The sequence below is a fragment of the Archocentrus centrarchus genome, unplaced genomic scaffold (assembly GCF_007364275.1).
Source record: "Archocentrus centrarchus isolate MPI-CPG fArcCen1 unplaced genomic scaffold, fArcCen1 scaffold_57_ctg1, whole genome shotgun sequence".
Classification (NCBI taxonomy): Eukaryota; Metazoa; Chordata; class Actinopteri; order Cichliformes; family Cichlidae; genus Archocentrus; species Archocentrus centrarchus.
The window spans coordinates 1,516,837-1,534,613 of NW_022060278.1; the positions used below are offsets into that span (position 1 = coordinate 1,516,837).

The 17,777-nt window shown below is 39.3% G+C and overlaps 1 protein-coding gene across 1 annotated transcript in view; it reads right to left on the bottom strand.

Moving 5' to 3' along the window:
- Positions 1-15,705, bottom strand: part of LOC115777562 (Fc receptor-like protein 5) — a 59,113-nt gene extending 43,408 nt beyond the window's left edge. Inside the window, exons 1-5 of the mRNA XM_030725492.1 lie at positions 15,586-15,705; positions 15,176-15,211; positions 14,729-14,995; positions 13,772-14,044; positions 11,983-12,261 (exon numbers count right to left, since the gene is read on the bottom strand). Coding sequence (XP_030581352.1) covers positions 11,983-12,261; positions 13,772-14,044; positions 14,729-14,995; positions 15,176-15,211; positions 15,586-15,622 — 892 coding nt within the window. The 5' untranslated portion in view covers positions 15,623-15,705. The remainder of the gene's footprint in view (positions 1-11,982; positions 12,262-13,771; positions 14,045-14,728; positions 14,996-15,175; positions 15,212-15,585) is intronic.
- Between the last annotated feature and the right edge of the window lie 2,072 nt (positions 15,706-17,777).

Here is a 17,777-nt window from a genome sequence, read left to right on the forward strand (position 1 = left end):
AAGAACTCCGACGGCTGTACGGCGTGGTCCGGTATGAGGGGGGTCAGCCATGTCTCCGTGAGACAGATGATGTTGCAGTCCCTTATGTCCCTCTGAAACTGTATCCTGGCCCTGAGTTCGTCCAGCTTGTTATCCAGTGACTGGACATTAGCCAACAGGATGCTCGGCAGTGGCGTTTGGTGCGCTCTGCACCTCAGCCTCTCTCTTACGCCGGCTCTTTTCCCTCGGGGCCTTGTCCGTGACCTGGGTCCTTTGTTTGAGCTGGCCCACTGGAAACGCAGTATTTCCTGAGGCCAAGTCGGGTCGGGAGAAAAAGGTGTCAGAATACAGCCAGAGTGCTGTATTCTGATATTAAAAAGAGTCTGTCTGTCATACGTGATATGACACAGAGCAGGCGGAATTATAAAGTCCAAAATTAGAGCTAAACCTAATATAAACAAACAAAGCGTAGGAGCAGGTACGACGGCTGCTGACCTCACCGGCGCCATCATCACAAGCTTGGGTCTACATTTATGTTATAAATAAAACTGCTGTGAAGAGCTACAAACACACTTTGCACAGTGATGTTGGAGCTCACACAGTACAATCCATAACCATTCTGTAAGTATTCACTGATACTCTGTCAAAATAATACTTCCTCCTCCTTCACTTCATAGACTCATCACACTTTGATTTGTATCTGAACTTGTTCTTTAGGCACAGTTTCAGCTACATTTACAACAGACAGGGATCTTTAGCTTCTGCAACACCATGACAAATAATAGACTCTGAAGTCAAAATTTTTATTCTTTATCATCACAGCTCTGGAAATATTTAACACCCAGCCAAGCAGATGAATTCATTACAATCAATGAAAAATGGCGAAATTGTGCCCTCTGCTGGCTGCCAGCTCTAAACACAACCCAGTGATTATATTTGAGTAAAGTGTTCTCTGTGAGAAATGTGATCTGATGGTTGCATGAAGAAAAAATTCATTCACGTGTGATTTTGTGGGTAGAGAGAGGGACAGATTCTCTAATGATTTCAATGTTACAGAAACATTTACAGCGTGTTCATGCAAGACCTTACACAATGACCTGAAGTCTCTGTGAGACTAAATACTCATAATAAATAACTTCAAATGTTCCTTAACTCATCGGGGAGCAAACAAAGTGAACACAGAAGGACTAAATGAGAACATCATAAATCAACAATCAGGAAAAACTAAAAGTACAGTGTTCTCCATTTGCAGCCACTTCAGAGTGAATTTTCAAACACACAAAAATCACCTGCATCCCCACTAGTACTGCACACACAGGAGTTTAAAGATGCTATCATTAAATTACTTTGCATATTACATATTCAAAGTCATGTTAATGATGATTTCACTGGTAGCCTATAATAGTCCTCAAAACATGTCAGCCGTCTCTCTCTTGTTGCTAAGAACATCTTGTGAACCCACAATGACCCACAATTCAGTGCTGATTAATTTTCTTAAGAATTATCTCCTGTCACTTGTGACTCATTTTGCCAGAGTGGGTCACATATGTGATTGTCTTGTGTACTCTGTGGATCATAAAGTACCTTTTTTGTAATTATCAGAATCTAAACATAAAGATCTGACAAATCCAAGTTAAGACCAAGATGATCTGAACATGTTGAGACACAATGAAGCACCAGAACATGTGAAGTTCCCCTTTGCAGTGATTCTACTAGTTTGTGAAAGTGTTTTGGTGTGAGGGAAACCACAATGTAAGAATGAAGAGCACTGCTGATTCTAATGTCAGAAAGACTGAGCCACCATGAATGGAGGAGAGCAGACACAGAAACAGCTTCACTGCTTTGTGACAAAATATTTTCCATCAGTTTGTGTTTGAATTATAATAGTTTAGACTACAGGCCGTCTAACATGTCACTAACTTACAGGAGTTAAAGCTGAAGGCACTCTGGCAGCATCCAGCACAACCAGTGTGACACTGAGCTGTTATATGAAGGACTCTGCTGGCTGAGAGTATCAGAGGTTCAGAAACAGCTCATCTTAAGAGACATCAGTAACAGGTGATCAATCAAAGGCCTGATCACATGGATTGTTCTATTAGAGTTTATTCTTGCTTTGAAAAATCTGCAGCTGGCAGATCTGACCATGTTCATGTTTGATCACATGCTGCCAGCACTGCAGTGGGACACACCTGCCACAGTGGCTGAGAAAAAGAGGGTTAAGATCCTGTTGTATTTCAAGCTCCAGACTGACAAGCAGCTGCTGACTAACCAGCCACACACAGTGGTGACTGACAAGGAGCACAAGACAGCAGCTGTGACAGATGTGACGTTCCTGGCTAACAGGAACATCAGAAAGAAGTAAACCTGCAGCTTGATGAAGTATTGATGAAGTACTGATGAAGCAGGATTTTTACTTCAAAAAACAAACATTTTTTTGGGCTTGTTTTTTTGTTTTTGAAAGTGAAGTTGCTTATTTGGGATTGACTTTCTTTCCGAGTGAAACTCATTGAACTCCATACTAAAGCAATTATGGGGCGGTAGTTTGTCCCTTCCAAGCCCCCGTTTCCTGTTTATCCCTCCCGCCCAAGTTGACCGGGTGCACAACCAACCAAACACTCATAACATCCCAGAGTGAGGAGGCAGCATAATGAGTTCCTGTAAGTGGGGAAAATATAGAAAAAATCTAATAAAGAGTGGCAGAAAGAGAGCGAACTAAAGAATGGATCTGAGCTCGGATGGGAGTCTGGCGTGAAAAGTGGATATGCATTATGCAATGCATAGGAGCGCCTCACAAGAGGTATATGTGTCCGCAAAAACCTCAGAAAGTAGCTGCAGTCCTGATGGGAGACGTATGAAAGGCACTCTGCAGATTTTGCAAGTGTGAATTATGTGCTCACCATGCTGATTGAACTCAACATGCTAATACTCAGAAGCACACACACAAAAAAACTGTGCACCCTTCTCTTCTATGAGGCTAAGAAACATGACTTTCACTGCTCCAAAACACACAGACAAAACAATAAAATGAGCTATACTGCTATAAAGCTATACTGTTTAAAAGCGGCCTCAGTTTTACACGATGTGGTGGGTTGCCAGTTGGGCTTTTTTTGGCCTTGTTTCTATCGCAAGATCTGGCAACACTGGTGACAAATTAAATCTGTATTACATGAAAGTACAGGCCGGACCTCCCTGAGAAAACTGGGAAAACACAGTAAAAAGGCGTGATGAGCATAACGTCAGAGCAGCTGTTACTTCCCATCATGTTGATAATTTTAGTTTATTTTAGAACATTGTGAACTGTTTAACAATGAGTGCCTTTAAATGAACGCTCTCTTTCAGTGGATTCATGCACAACACTGAACAGCTGTGTATGTACTCACTCTGACACACAACAACAACAAACTTTATTTATAGAACACTTTTCTTAACAAAGGTACAAAGTACTTATATGCAAAATCAAAGAAATAGTTAAAAACATAAAAACAGATCTACAGCACATTTAAATGCATTAAAATTATGATCGACAGCAGGAGTGTCCAAACTTGTCTCATGGAGGATTTGACAATGTGAAAGTGCCCGAGGGCCAACAGTCCCTGATGACGTTATTTTAAAGAATCAAAGATGCTTATAAATAGTGTTATTTAATACTTTCATTTCCATTCAGCAAACAAACATGAAGTAACCAAATGTAGAGCATAAAGCTCTGAATTACCAACTGAAATTTAAAACATACAGAAACTGTAAAATACTGCTGTGTAATCCTGATAACAGAGCAACAGGTAAGATACTGACACTACTGTGGAGGACACACAGGTACACAGCGCAGGTCTGACTCCAGAGCAGTGGTAGATGTGTGTAAAATGTCACGTAGGTGGAGTCACTCAGTCTGGATCTCAAGCAGTTCTTCTTTAAGTTCAGAACAGAGAAAAATCTGCATTCACAAACATGTGGAGCCAAACAAGATGAACATTTTCTATGCAAATGTTCATCTCTGGAAACTTGATCTTATCCAGCTGCTGGTGTTGTACCAAAAAGTGATGTTTTTATGTTTTTGATGTATAATATCTCTGCTTAAATTGGTAATTAGACTGTAGTCAAGAGAATTTATGAAGGCCTTATGAATAAAATAAAGAAATGACCTGTTTTGCAAGTATCTTTATGACTATGTTACTGTATCTACATTATAATCAAGCTGCTCCTTTCTGTCCTCTTCAACTATCTTTATAGAACCGTGATTTTATATGTGTTGTAACTTCTGCTGCCCCCTTGACCAGATCTCTATGAAAAAAATGAAATTTTTCCTGATAAATAAAAATATATAAAAGCTGCTTAGCCAAAATTTAATTGCAGCTTCTACCTGTGACAGGATTTGTTCTCACTCAGAATGAATTGATATCATTCATGATGACGATGATACTTTATTGATCCCACAATAGGGAAATTACAGAATGACATATGTTTGACAGATTGGAGCCAAAAAGTCATTTACACCAGTTTAAATACATCGTTTTTTGTTTTTTATTGGCACTTTCCAAAAATCACTTTTTGGAATTACATGCTGAGTTGAATTCATTGCTTGGGCCGATGGGCCAAAAATAACATGTATGGACAAGATGCATGGGCCATAAAAAAATCTGAGCATGGGCCATGTTTGGCCCGTGAGCCATAGTTTGGACTCCTCTGATTTAAAGGAAGATAAACGAGCGAAACACACTGAGGGATTCTTTCTGAAGGAAATATAAACTCAGGCTATCAGGATCATTGCTTTGAATGAAAAATCTGCTCCTTTTCACTCAAAGTGACGTCAAGTTTTTAAGTTCCTTTAAAGAGAAAAAGATAAAAACAGCTAAAGAGCTGCTGTTAAGATTTTAGAGCTGTGGCTGAATTTGGATTCACATTATAGTAGTCAGAGCTCTCCTCTGGGTCACCACGTTGTCCTGTTGAGGTGATCAAATGAAAACATTTAAAAACAAACACCCTCTGTTTGCATTTATTATCAGTCAGAATAATTAACAATGTAGATTTTACATTTCAAATCTCAGAGTTTGTGCACTCACTCGTCTTGTTAATGACTTTGAGCTGAATCACAGATATAATAATCATCTTATTGACTTTAATGTTAAACACAGTTATTGTATAATCATCCAGCTTCCACAAACTCTGTATTAATGAAAGTGTGTACTTTACCATTTTCAGTGTTTTCAGAGCCTCTGATTGTCTCATAGACACAACAATCACCTACAGGTCAGAGAAAATCAGTCACCTCATGTCTGTGATACTAATTTAAACACAGTTTCAAACAAGTATTCTTGTTTCCTTCAACAGAGTTCAAACTGCAGCAGATGTAATAATTACAGTCTGGATGCAAAGAGCATCAGAATATTTTAAAGTAGATGAAAAACTAACCATGAAGAAGAGAGGAGTACACTTGCTGCTGATGTTCATCCTGATTCACCGTCTGCTCATTAGCAGGACCTTTATTAAAAATGGAAAGAAGACATTTGCTTTCACAGACCTCATGATGCATTTGTGTATCTGAATGAATGAAGAGTTTGTAGTAAGTAAAGGAAAAGTTCTCACTGTTGGTCGTTCTGCAGCGATACAACAAGAGCAGGAGAATAATGAGGAGAGAGACTCCACAAACCAGTCCAACAATCAGCCACACAGGAGCTGAAGAGCTGTCAGCTGCTGACACAGTTAGTGTAACAACACACAATTATTAATAAACTGTAATTATATTGGATATTTTCCTTCTCAGTCATCAAAATATTTCCAAATATTCATCAAATGCTTTGATCCTGCTCACCTTTAACTAACATCCAGCTCTGTGGTGACTCTCTTCCTGAGTATTCACACTTGTAGAAACCTTCATCAGACTTTGACACTGCAGAGATCTTCAGCTCCTCTCGGGTATCACTTTGAATAAGTTTGTCATTGTGGTAGAAAAACACATTGGAAAGTATTTTTTGTGTCCTCAAACTGCAGCTCAGATTAACAGAAGCTCCTTCAGTCACAGGATGAACAGGACTCACCAGGATAGGAGCATCAGGATCATCTGTGACACAATCAAACACAATTGTTTCAGTCAGATCAGCTGGTGCAGACTTTTAGAAAAAGCTGACAAACAGTCAGATCAATTTATTTATTTAACACATTTAAGCAGAATAAACCAAAGTAAAATTATCAAAGAAACAATACAAATGATTTAACAATAAAAAGTAATGATTTAATAAATAATACAGTATTAAAAAAATATGAAAATAGTAAATAATAATAAAAATAAAATAATGATAGTAAATGAGATACACTGACACAACAAACAGAAAGTAATCTGAAGCTGAAAAGTTGATGAGAAGAACCTTGTTTTCCACTGGGATCTGAAGAAAAGGAGGACGATGACCTAATCCAGAGTTTCAGAGCTGTGACTCAGAATGAGTGGTCACCTACGAGCCAATCAGCAATTAGGAATAACTAGAAGCTGCTGATATTTGCAGCTAAGTGAGCAGCATGGGACGGGATTGGAGAAGATCTGACTGATAACCTGGAGCAAACTGAAGGAATTTAAAATACTATGAAGAGTGTGTGTGCTGTTGTTGCTTTTAAGTAGTGTTGTAGTCAAGACCACCTAACCCGAGACCGAGACAAGACCAAGACCAGAGGGTATCGAGACCGAGACAAGACCAAGACTTTTAGGGTCCGAGACCAGTCGAGACCAAGACCGAGGGGGGGCGAGACCGAGACAAGACCAAGACCAGTGCCTGACACTACATGACACAATAAAATGTGAAAAATGATCAAAATCACTTCTCAAATTGATCTGAAAGATCCGCATTCCCATAAAATTACCCTGATATTAAAAACTCACAGCTCAAATAAATATAACCATCTTTATTTAATACTCCTGGGTATTAAATAAAGATCATTTATCACAGAATGTAAAACAATTATTCATAGTTCATCACAATAGTCTTAACTATTCTCTGCCTTTCATAAACTATGCATAAAGTTGTGTTGTTTTTAAACCAACAACCTTTGTAAAAATGGGTGCTTTTTCAAAACCACATAGCTAAATGTGTAAAACTGAAAAAATGGCAAACACTCATCGACAGTAAGAACTAAAGCCTTTAATCTTATACAGATTAAAGCTGCAGGATGTAACTTTTATAAAAAATCTGGTTTTTACATATTTGTTAAAACTGTCACCATGTCAGACAGTATGAGACCGATAATCTGCGAAAAAAATGGAGCTCCTCCACCTCCTCCCTGAACCGCTCCCAGTCAAAAACAACCAGTCAGAGCCAGGAGGAGGGTCTTAGCACTGTCAATCACTCCTGGTGTATGCTGCTCAATGTAGTTGTGTGCAACACTTCATAATTTGGTATCGATCCTATGCCACAGGGCCATTATCACCGATACTGATACCAATACTTTTTAATAATTATGAAGAATTTCCATGAAGTTTAACTGGTTTGAGATTTTTTTCCTTTGGATCATTAATTAGTTAAAACCCAGGATAGAATTGGGCAAAGTTTATATGTAAGTAGAAAATACTTTATCAAAATAAAAGTTATTGTTCTGAAACAATAGAATAAAACAATTTTCCCCATACATTGATGTCTGGAATTTTTTTTCATAAATTAAGTGTACAAAATCATCACTCAAGAACAAATGCAAACTTTTTTCCAGGTAGATTTTTCAGAAAGTATAATAAAAAAATTTTATAAAAAATGTTCCTTCATTCACTAATTTTCTACAAATTTACATTTAAATTTGATTTAAATGTTTCATAGCAAAATCCTTTTTTTTCCCAAATAAAATATGTTATGCATCACATGACAGTATAACAAAACACTGTGGGGAGGGGAGGAGCAAAGTGCTCTGTGCTGTGACAGGAGCGACACTTAGACAGTCAGCTCGCATCTTTGATGAAACCGCAGCACTGCATACAGGAGAGAAACTGAAGCCAAAGTATCGATCTCATCACACTGATATTGATCAATACCAATACAACGTTGGCATCCATATTATCGATATCAGGATCAATCTGCCCACCACTAGCTCAATGTACTAATGGCGGAGAAACAACTTACTTACTTCTCTGCTGTTACCATTGGTGGTGGCCATGGTAACTTCCGGGTTCTAGCAAGAAATATTTCTCACCCCAGCACTAATGCTAATGCTAATTAGTAAGCTAATACTAACCACTAAATGCCGCTCCCACTTGTTAATTGAGTGATGGGGCCTAAGACATAACCAGAAAGCAGTAATCAGTTTTTTTGGACGTGTAGTTACATTTCTCGAGGTGCATGTCAGGTTTGCTTCAGAGAGGATTTTCAGTTATACACAAAGGATCAATGCAGAACTCTAAATCAGGCCTTATTAGATTGATAGAATGATCATTTTTACATATAATCCAGAAAAGTTACGTTTATACATCACGCATTTAATGTGTCCCAGAGTGCCGTTTCCTTCCACTGTGTTTGCAGAAATCACATAAAAAAATACACAACAAAAACATAATCCAGATTCCTCGGCTGCTAATAGCATTTCCTACATTTGAATATCAGCCACCATATTGTGAGCATAAACTATCAATTATTTTAGTAATCAAGTATTTAATTGATTACTCCGTCAATTAATCAAGTAATTGGATAAGAAATAATTTTTCATTTTAACAATTCATCAGCATATTTTAACTTCCGTACTGCAGATGTTTCTCTGTGTGAAACAAACAGGGTGGATGGAGCAGCTACAAAGTTCTCTGTTCTTCATGTTGCTGATCAGGTGGTTGATAAAAACATTTTGAAGGAGCCCCTCTGTACTGATGGTGGTGGAGGGGGCACCGAACGATTGCTAGTGCTAATGGCAGCCCCCCTTTCCCCAGTACACTGTGGTTATAGATCTGTTCTGGTGGCTACAGCTGACGTAAAGAAAAAAATAACAGCTGACATCCTCTGCACAACACGCGCGCACATTCAAACATGCGCACTCACAGCACAGAGAAGTAGGGGCGTGAAAAAACATCTCAGCGATCCACTCGTGTTAAAGGGTTGTTTTTGTTTTTTTGGAAATGCTCCGCTTACACAGAGACACCTGAGCTGCAGAGCTGAAACCAAACATCAAAGCAACAAATTTGTGTCGAGGATTTTTAATAATCGAATTGTGTTATTCCAAGAATCGTTGCAGCCCTAAAACTTGCATTAAATTTTTAGTTTGTGTATCAAAATACATGAAGGTTGGTATTTACCTTTCATGCTGGGATTTTTTGTTGAATCGGAAGCCTGAAATTTTCCTTTGATCTTCATTTTCCCTCTTACTTCTCTTCGTGTTCATGCGGTTATTTCGATTTATGCAGCACACGCGTGACCATAGTGAGATCAAACATACACATTGTGAATGAAACTGTCCGTGCTCTGTGGTAGATTGCAAACTGCGGCGAAATGATACAGACGTAAGCAGCGATAATAGCAGCGACCTAGCCGGGGCGGAGTCTGTGAGGTGCGCTCCTTTGAGAGGCAGAGGAGCGCAATCGTTGTGGGATTTGAATCAGTACGTTTTGCATCCAATAAAAGCAAAGATGTTAACAAATAAATTGGACAGTATTCTGGCAATTTAGTGATATTTCCACAGCTGTGGTCTTGACTGGTCTTGAAATAAAATCCCGAGTCCGCAAGGTCCGAGTCCATGACAAGACCGAGACCAAATGCGGTCGAGTCCATGACAAGACCGAGACCATCAAAAAGCGGTCTCGAGACCGGTCTCGAGACCAAGACCAATCTCGAGTACTACAACACTAGGTAGCACATTATTGTGGACTATTGAGTTTTATATATCCACATTATTCCTGACTTCGTGCCATTACCCATAATTCATAGCAGAAGCCGGTAGTTTACTTACTTTTGCGCTGTTGTTTACGGTTACGGGCTTACACACTTGCCGTTCATTTGAACATTTTGACACTGCAGTTTCTTTTACCTGGCCTAAATGGTACCACATCGGAGGTGGATACATTGCAAGGATGTTTTAAACAGCAGCGAGGTAACAGTGCCTCACCCGTCACGTGTGTAGATGACATGAAATTATGGCCCCAAGTCAGCTACATCGGCATTATCAGTTACCTTGTTTTTTCCGAAGGCGTTGATGGCGAGGAATCCCGTAATTATAAGAGCAGCAGATTACCTTCAAAGCAATAAAATCAATAAAGTAATGCTCAACAAACAAGGCAACATTATTTCCCTTAAAGCAGCTGTAGAGCCGATACAGAGCATCGGCCAAGATAAGCGCTTAGCATGGGTCATGCTAAGGGAAAGTGGAGCGGTGGAGACAGTCAGCTGTTCCTGTATCGCTGATTAGGGTAATCATGTAGTGATGCTGCAGCTATTCTGTGGAAGGTATATCACTGATCTGGATATCAGAGTGTTCAGATCACTGAAACAGAAACACTGGACTGGCTGAAGGCTGTGATCGGGGAGACACGCAGCTGTCATCTTGCTAACTGCTACGTGTTTACATGAAGGCACGCATTGTAGTGTCACACTATAAGTAAAATAACGTAAAAAAAATAAGAGGCTGTACAGTAAAGGAAAACTTAAAACATAAGGAAAAAATACGGTAATAGGATGTGCAACTGGGTAGTATAATTTTGGGGAAAAAGAACAAATTTACAGAATAAAATAATTTGAAAAAATGTACAGACTGATGCAGTGACAACCGACAACAGCACAAGTTGAATCCGAGCTCATGTTCCAACTAATAAAGCCGCCCGTTACAGCACAAAGTAACACAATTTTGTCATTAACTCTGGCTCTAACTTTGGGTAACCGGAAGTATAAAACCGTACAGCGGAAGTAGCAGTCTGTCATGGCAGCCTACGTACGATATGCTTAAACTGTTAGCAGACCTGAGGGAAGAAATATTGTTTAAATGTGTGTTTCTAATTAAACTGGGGAAATTATTATTTTAAACCTTAAAGTGTGTGTGATATTATAACATGTACAGCAATACCCTTGAGTTCCTAAATCACAAAGTAAGTAATCATTACTGTTTCATAAAGAACTCAGGGCCCATTCATACAGCAAGGTAGTATGTGGGCTACATGCAGTTAGAGAGACAGTAACTAATCAAAATCTAACAAAACATGTTAGTAAAACAGACGTGTCCGTTATTTCTTTACATTTAGACACACGCGCACACACACACACACACACACACACACACACACACACACACACACACACACACACACACACACACAGGTAAATCTTCAATATTTGGTAGGTGCAGCCCACACGTTCTGTCCACTGATTTCCTCCCACAGAAATGACCTCAGCTTCTTCTTACAGTAATAATCAAGTATCAGACCAAATCTGTCGTCCTTAATAAACTGGCCGCTCCTCAGGGTGTGGGAGTGGGTTTGAAAGGGATCAATCCTCCTGCTAGAGCTGTCTGCAGGTGGTGAGGGTGGCAGCAATAACAACAGTACCATTATTTCGATGTTTTTCTTTCCCTCCCTCGATTCTCCTCCATCTGCTGCTTTGCTCTGATGTCTTTTTTAGGGTGAAGCTGCTGTGACTTCAGCCTTGAATATTTTCAGCAAAGCTCCAAATCTCATTGTTCATCACTGCTTTTTGTATTAAACCCAGTCATGGTGAATCAGACAGTTTGTCTTTCTGTGGGTTTTTTTTATTTTAACATATGGCTGTATTTACATGAGATGAAAGGCCAGGATGACTTTCAGTCTTTTTTTTTTTTTTTTTTATATAAATTGCAGCTTTGTTTTTATTTGTTGAGGAAGTTTGAAAAAGAATCAAATGATTTCATTGTTGTGCTCAAGTGATGGAGCAACAGATCAGCATCGTCCTCCCTGAAAATTCATGACACAAAGTGTCTGACAAACTGTCTACAATGAGCTGCTACCAGCTGCAGCTCTGAATAAAATGTAACATACTTTGTAGACCATTGTGACATTTGTAAAACATTGATCACACAACAAACATGACTTACTTGTTACTGACAGTGTGAAGGCTTCACTCCACTCTGTTGAAGAATATGAGTCATCTCTGCGTCGACTCTTACACATGTAGTCTCCACTGCTGGACTCAGAAACTCTGAATGTCCAATAATTATTGTGTGTCCACTGTGTGGTTTGTCTGGGTCCTCTCCATTGATACTCCCACTCAGTGGGTTCACCTCCTTCCTGCACCTCACATGTCAGAGTGATCGTCTCACCGCTGAATATCTGAGTCCAGTTGTGTTGTTGTTTTACAGCAACTTTATTGGAAACTGTTTACAGATGTTAACAGTTGAGATACAAACAGAAATATGAAATCAACAGAGAAAACTTAACATTGTATGTTTGCTAATCATAAGTGAATGTTTCAAACTAAACTAGAAAAAGCATTTCCTGAAGAAAATGCACTGTGAATGCTGTAAACTGAAAGATTGCAGCTGAAATGCTAAGAAATGCTTCAAAGAACTAAAACTTTATTTGCTGAATGAGCTTCAACTGCTGAACTGCTGAATTGCTGAACTGCTGAACAGCTGGATAGCTGAAAGGCTTGGCTTTATTTTAAAACCTAAATGGTGTCTCTAGCTGAAATGCTCCAAAGAGCTTAAATCTGGCTGAAAGAGTGTAAGCTGGTGAATGAATGTTCAATGGAAAATTTTTAAAGTTTGGAGTAAAGCAGGACTTGAACCTGCTCTGTCTGCTTCTTGTGCATTCATGGTCCCCTTTTCTACCACTGAGCCAACAGTAGTGTCACACAAGCAGTGAGGTTTGCAAGCATACATATTGGAGAGCTCTGCCAAGCTGAATGCTTGTAAATGCACCAATTGAAAACACCTGCCAGGTGCACTGCTTACCCGCTGAAATGCATATACTCTGTCAAATTTGCCTCGGCGCACCTGTCAAATAACTGCTTCTAAGTCAAAAACCGTAGCTCCTATCAAAATCATTTTTGAACTGTGAGCGTCACAAGGACCTGCTCTAAACAGTGGTGTAATTTTTCTTTTCCTGGGTTCAAAAGTGTGGCCGGGGGAGCAGTTTAAAAAAGGTGCTCATTTCTGCTTTGGAGAAAATCACCTCTCTGAAATTACTATGGAGGTTAATGAAGGACTTGGAAGGTACTCCCTCTGTTTGAACGCTTACAGTTTAAAAAGTGTACATTTGACAGGGTTTAGAGACACATTGTTTGAAATTAGAGAAGCAGTTCTACATTTTGAGCATCAAATGATCGCTGTAGCGCAAAGAGTGTGGACACAGTGGCAGTTTAAAATACATTTTCCACCTGAAAGTTTTGAAGTCTCCCACTCTACTAATCAGGCTCCCACTCTAGCAAACGCAATACACAACCATTATAAACGCTGAAACGGCTGAAAAAACACCTTAAACTTAAATGCTCACTGTGCTTAAACCGTAAAAGATTTTGAAACACCAAGTAATAGCTGAATAGCTGAAAGGCTTGGCTTCATTTTAAAGCTTAAATGGTTTTTCTAGCTGAAAGTATGCTGAAGTTATTAGCTTTTAAAGCCTGAAAGGATTTGAAAAGGATTTGAAACTTCCCCATTTATTTTGAATGGCAAAAATGAAGATTATAAAAAGTTCAATATCTTTTATAAAGGTTACAAAAACGAAAAGTAATAGCACAAATCTCCAGAACAGGCTGAACGTTTTGATACCAGAACGGTGTCTGTAGCCCAAACGCTGCTTGAGTTTTTAGCGACCAAAGGTTTTTGGAGTACAAGAACAATACTGTGAATGCTTTGCAGCATTCACAGTAATGAATGAACTCACAGGTTATCTCAATGATGAGGTCAGCACTTATATCAGTGTAGTAATCTGGGTCTCTTCCTCTTCCTCCTCTGCATCTGTAGATTCCTCCTTGAGATACTCTGATAACTCTGTTTGGTTGATCATCTCTTCTGATTTGAACTTCAGTGGTGTTTTGGGTGTGTCTGAACCACTCATATTTCCACTCAGCAGAGGTCCCCACAGAGCAGGTCAGTGTCACACTGCCCCCTACTGGTATGATTGTTGTTCCTGCTGTCAGTGTGGCCCTGGGTTTATCTGCTGTTATGAAAGAGAAGGGAAAATATGCACACAGAATTAACTATGAATCCAAAAATTATTCAACAATTAAAATTTAAAGTATGTTTTAATGTTATGCAGCTTCCCATTTGCAGCAAATCTAAACATTTCTTTACTTTTTGTTTGTTTTTTCTCTGCAGTTTGAGATCATTTTAATTTCTATCTCAACATGGTGACAGAACTACAGTAACTCAGGTTGTAGATCTGTAAATAAACCCAGTTTAACTGTTTGTCCATTCTCTGACCTGAAGAAGTCACACTGAATGTAACTAATACAGTTCACTGAAGGACACACAATAGTGGGTTAAGGGGGCTCTGTCTGGATTTGGTTTAGATAACACAAACATCAGTCACCTTAAATTTTAAGATTTTGATGTTTCCTCTTTTGTTCTTTTTTTATTTTAATTTAATTTTATCCAAAGTTGTTGTTTTACATTAAAACACACGCATGTAGTAATGATGATCACAGAGTCTGAGTATTTTAGTGCTGTGTACACTGTGAGCAAAGTAACAGGTAAAATACAGACGTCCTGGTTAAAGTTTCACAGCATCAGAAAAAGTTTCCATGACAACAATAATTAAATAAACTCTGTGTTTATAATTCAGATTCAGAGTATTTGAACAGAGATCATAAATTTATGCTATTGGTCACTGAGGACTTACCTGATGCAGTTACAGAGACAGTGTTACTGCTCTTTGTATAATTTGAGCTCTTCCTGCGACCAGAACACTGATATTCACCACTGTAATCTGAATATATTATTGGTAATCTGTAGTCTTTGTGTGTGTTGTAGAGGACAAATTCTTGACCATCCTTGTTGAGTTTGTATTCCCAGTCAGTGTCTGCTCCTTCATTCATGTCACACATGAAGGTAACAAACTCTCCAATGAAAAAACTGGACCAGTTGGGTTCAATAGTTAACACAGCATCTAGAATCCAACACAACCACAGCATTAACAATCTAACACACTTTTATGCACTATAGGAGGAAACATCTGTGTTTATACTGTATGTTCATATATTGACAAATAATAAGATTGATGCAGCAGGCTGAGATGAATCTTTATTAATAAAAAGAAAGAAATGAAAAAGTGAAAGTGTTCAGTCACCTTGAGCGTGTCCAGTGCAGAGGAGCGTACAGAGCACTACAATAAAGGCAGAAACTTCAGACATCATCAAACTAAAGACACACTCAAAGATGGCAGAAATAAAACACTTGGGCTTTTAGCAGTGGCTGCTGTGATTGGCTGCATTTTAGATTAAGGTGCATTAAAATGCATCAAATGATCACAGATGAAGAAACAAACCTTTCTTAGATAAACTAAAGCAGCTCCACTCTAATCTGAGTCAGTGCACTAAAATCTAATCCAGGCTACAAACAACCATGTTGATAACAAACATGAGAGTCCTCTGTTCAAATGAACTGAAATGCTCCAAATGACTGATACTCTGTTCTTCTCACTGAAACATGTTTATCAGTCAGTATGAATCAAACTATAGAAGTCAGTGATGTACTCACAGAATAGGCCCAGCTCACAGAGCAAAGTGGGTCCCATCCTCACATCCAGCAGCGACACGTCTGAAAACTTCCTGTAAAGAGAAAGAGTGAAGCAGCAGCTACGAGAAGTAGAAGCAGAAAAAGAAGCTGCATTTAATACACACAAGATCAGAGTTTGTCTCAGACTTCTTCTTCTGGCTGCAGCCTCTCTGTGCTTCCTTCCTTTTACACCCTCAAACAGCTCCTGTAGCTTTGACCGCAGCAGTTGGTGACGTGTTTACATTTCCTGTCCACTGCAAACATGTAAGCTTCTTTCTTGTGTGTTGTATTCCTACCTTTCTCTATGATATGCAAAGGAGTTGTGCTACTTCAAGTCAGGTGACATATTTTCCAGGTCATAATTGTTTCCTCATTTTTCTTTAGATACTTGTAAGTTATTTTTAAAGTGTCCTGTGGATCAGGATCATGCTGCAGGGTTCAATTTAAGGTGATTTTTATTCAGGGTTTGAAATGACTGTAAGGTCGGCTGCATGTCCTGTCCTCCTCTTATCTTGCTCATAAAGTGTGATGGCAGTATTACAATCATTTATCTTCACTCCTGTTCCCGGTGTGTGGTCAGCTCTTTGTTTCTGACACCTGCAGAGGAAGCAGATGTCCTACAACCTGTGGATGGTCCGCCTTGGTCCTCTAGTGACTGTTCTGAGCACACAGCAGGGAGGACTGATTGAGGTCACTTGTGGGTGTGTGTGGTGGAAAACTGGCAAGACAAGGCATCAGGTTTTACATTTCAAGATTCTGGGCAATAAGTAATGACAAACCTGAATCTTTCAAAGAAGGGACCATCGTGCTTGGAGAGAGTCGAGTCATTTGGCTGACTGCAAGTATTCAAGGTTCTCATGATCGGTCCAAATCATGATGGTTGTTCTGCTCTCTTCAGCCAGTGCCTCCATTCTTCTAGGGCTAGTTTCACTGCCAGCAGTTTTCCATATCGTACTTGCATTCTGCAAAAGAGAAACGACCAAATTAAAAAGGCACATGTATGCGTTTTGTTATTAACTACCCAGGACAAGATGGTGCCCACCTCATAGGCTGATGCATCTATTTCTACAATGTTTTCTAGAAGAACGTGACAACTTGTTCTTCATTTTTTTCCATGAAGAACAAGTTGGCACCAACTGGAGAAGAGGGAGGTCTGATTATCCTGGTGGCTCGGGAATCTGAGATGTAATTTTCCATTGCTTCTGTTTCAGGACTAGTGGGCACTGTGGCTGCTGGAAGTAAATCTATAGCACAGAGGAGAGCAAAGAGCTTCAAAAACAACAAACTGTATTAATTCATGTTGATTTCCAGAAAGGACAAGGTCAGCTGGAGAAGTTTGGTGTGTTGGCATTCAGTGCAGAGACAAGAAGAGCTTCAGAGAGACTTTCTACTAGGATATTAAGCTGTGAATAAGCCTAGAATCAATAAACTGAGGCTGTGGTGCAATTACCTTCTGCTGCAGCTGCCTCTGAACTCCTGCGATCCAGAAGTGGTTGTGGAAAGCAGAGTCCTGAGGCGTGCTGCAATCTTGAGTTTTGCTCCCTCCTCCCACAACCTGTTATCTAGTTTGATGGGAATCAGTGGTGTTAGTGTATTTTGAGGCTAACTCATTGATCAACTGTTCACTCAAACTCTGACAGAATGACTCTTACTGGGCCTCATCTTCTGACACTGTCCCTGATGTAATGTTGTAGGGGGCAGAAGCATTGTCAGGTTTTAGAGAGTGATCACAAACTGCTTTGAACTACAAAATCATTGGCAGTAATAAAATGCTAATAATTGTTTAGAAATCATACAATGTGATTTTCTGGATTTGTTTCAGATTCTGTGTCTCACAGTTGAAGTGCACCTACGATAAAATTACAGAGCTCTCCATTCTTTGTAGGTGAGGAAACCTGCAAAATCAGCAGCGTATCAAATACTTCTTCTCCCCACAGTATGACTGCACATCTACTGAGTATGAAACTGAATGTCTACTAAAAACACATTAGCTGTGGTGTGACTGAAGCCTTGTTATTGCTGCCACATCTCTGCATGTGTAAAGGGGAACTGGACATTTGCTCTGCTTGCTATAATACATGTTTTTGTAGTGCTTTCTTTTTTTCTCAGCATGCATTCAATTTACTGTGGAAACATGGGTAGATATAAAGAGATGCAGCCCTATATTGAATATA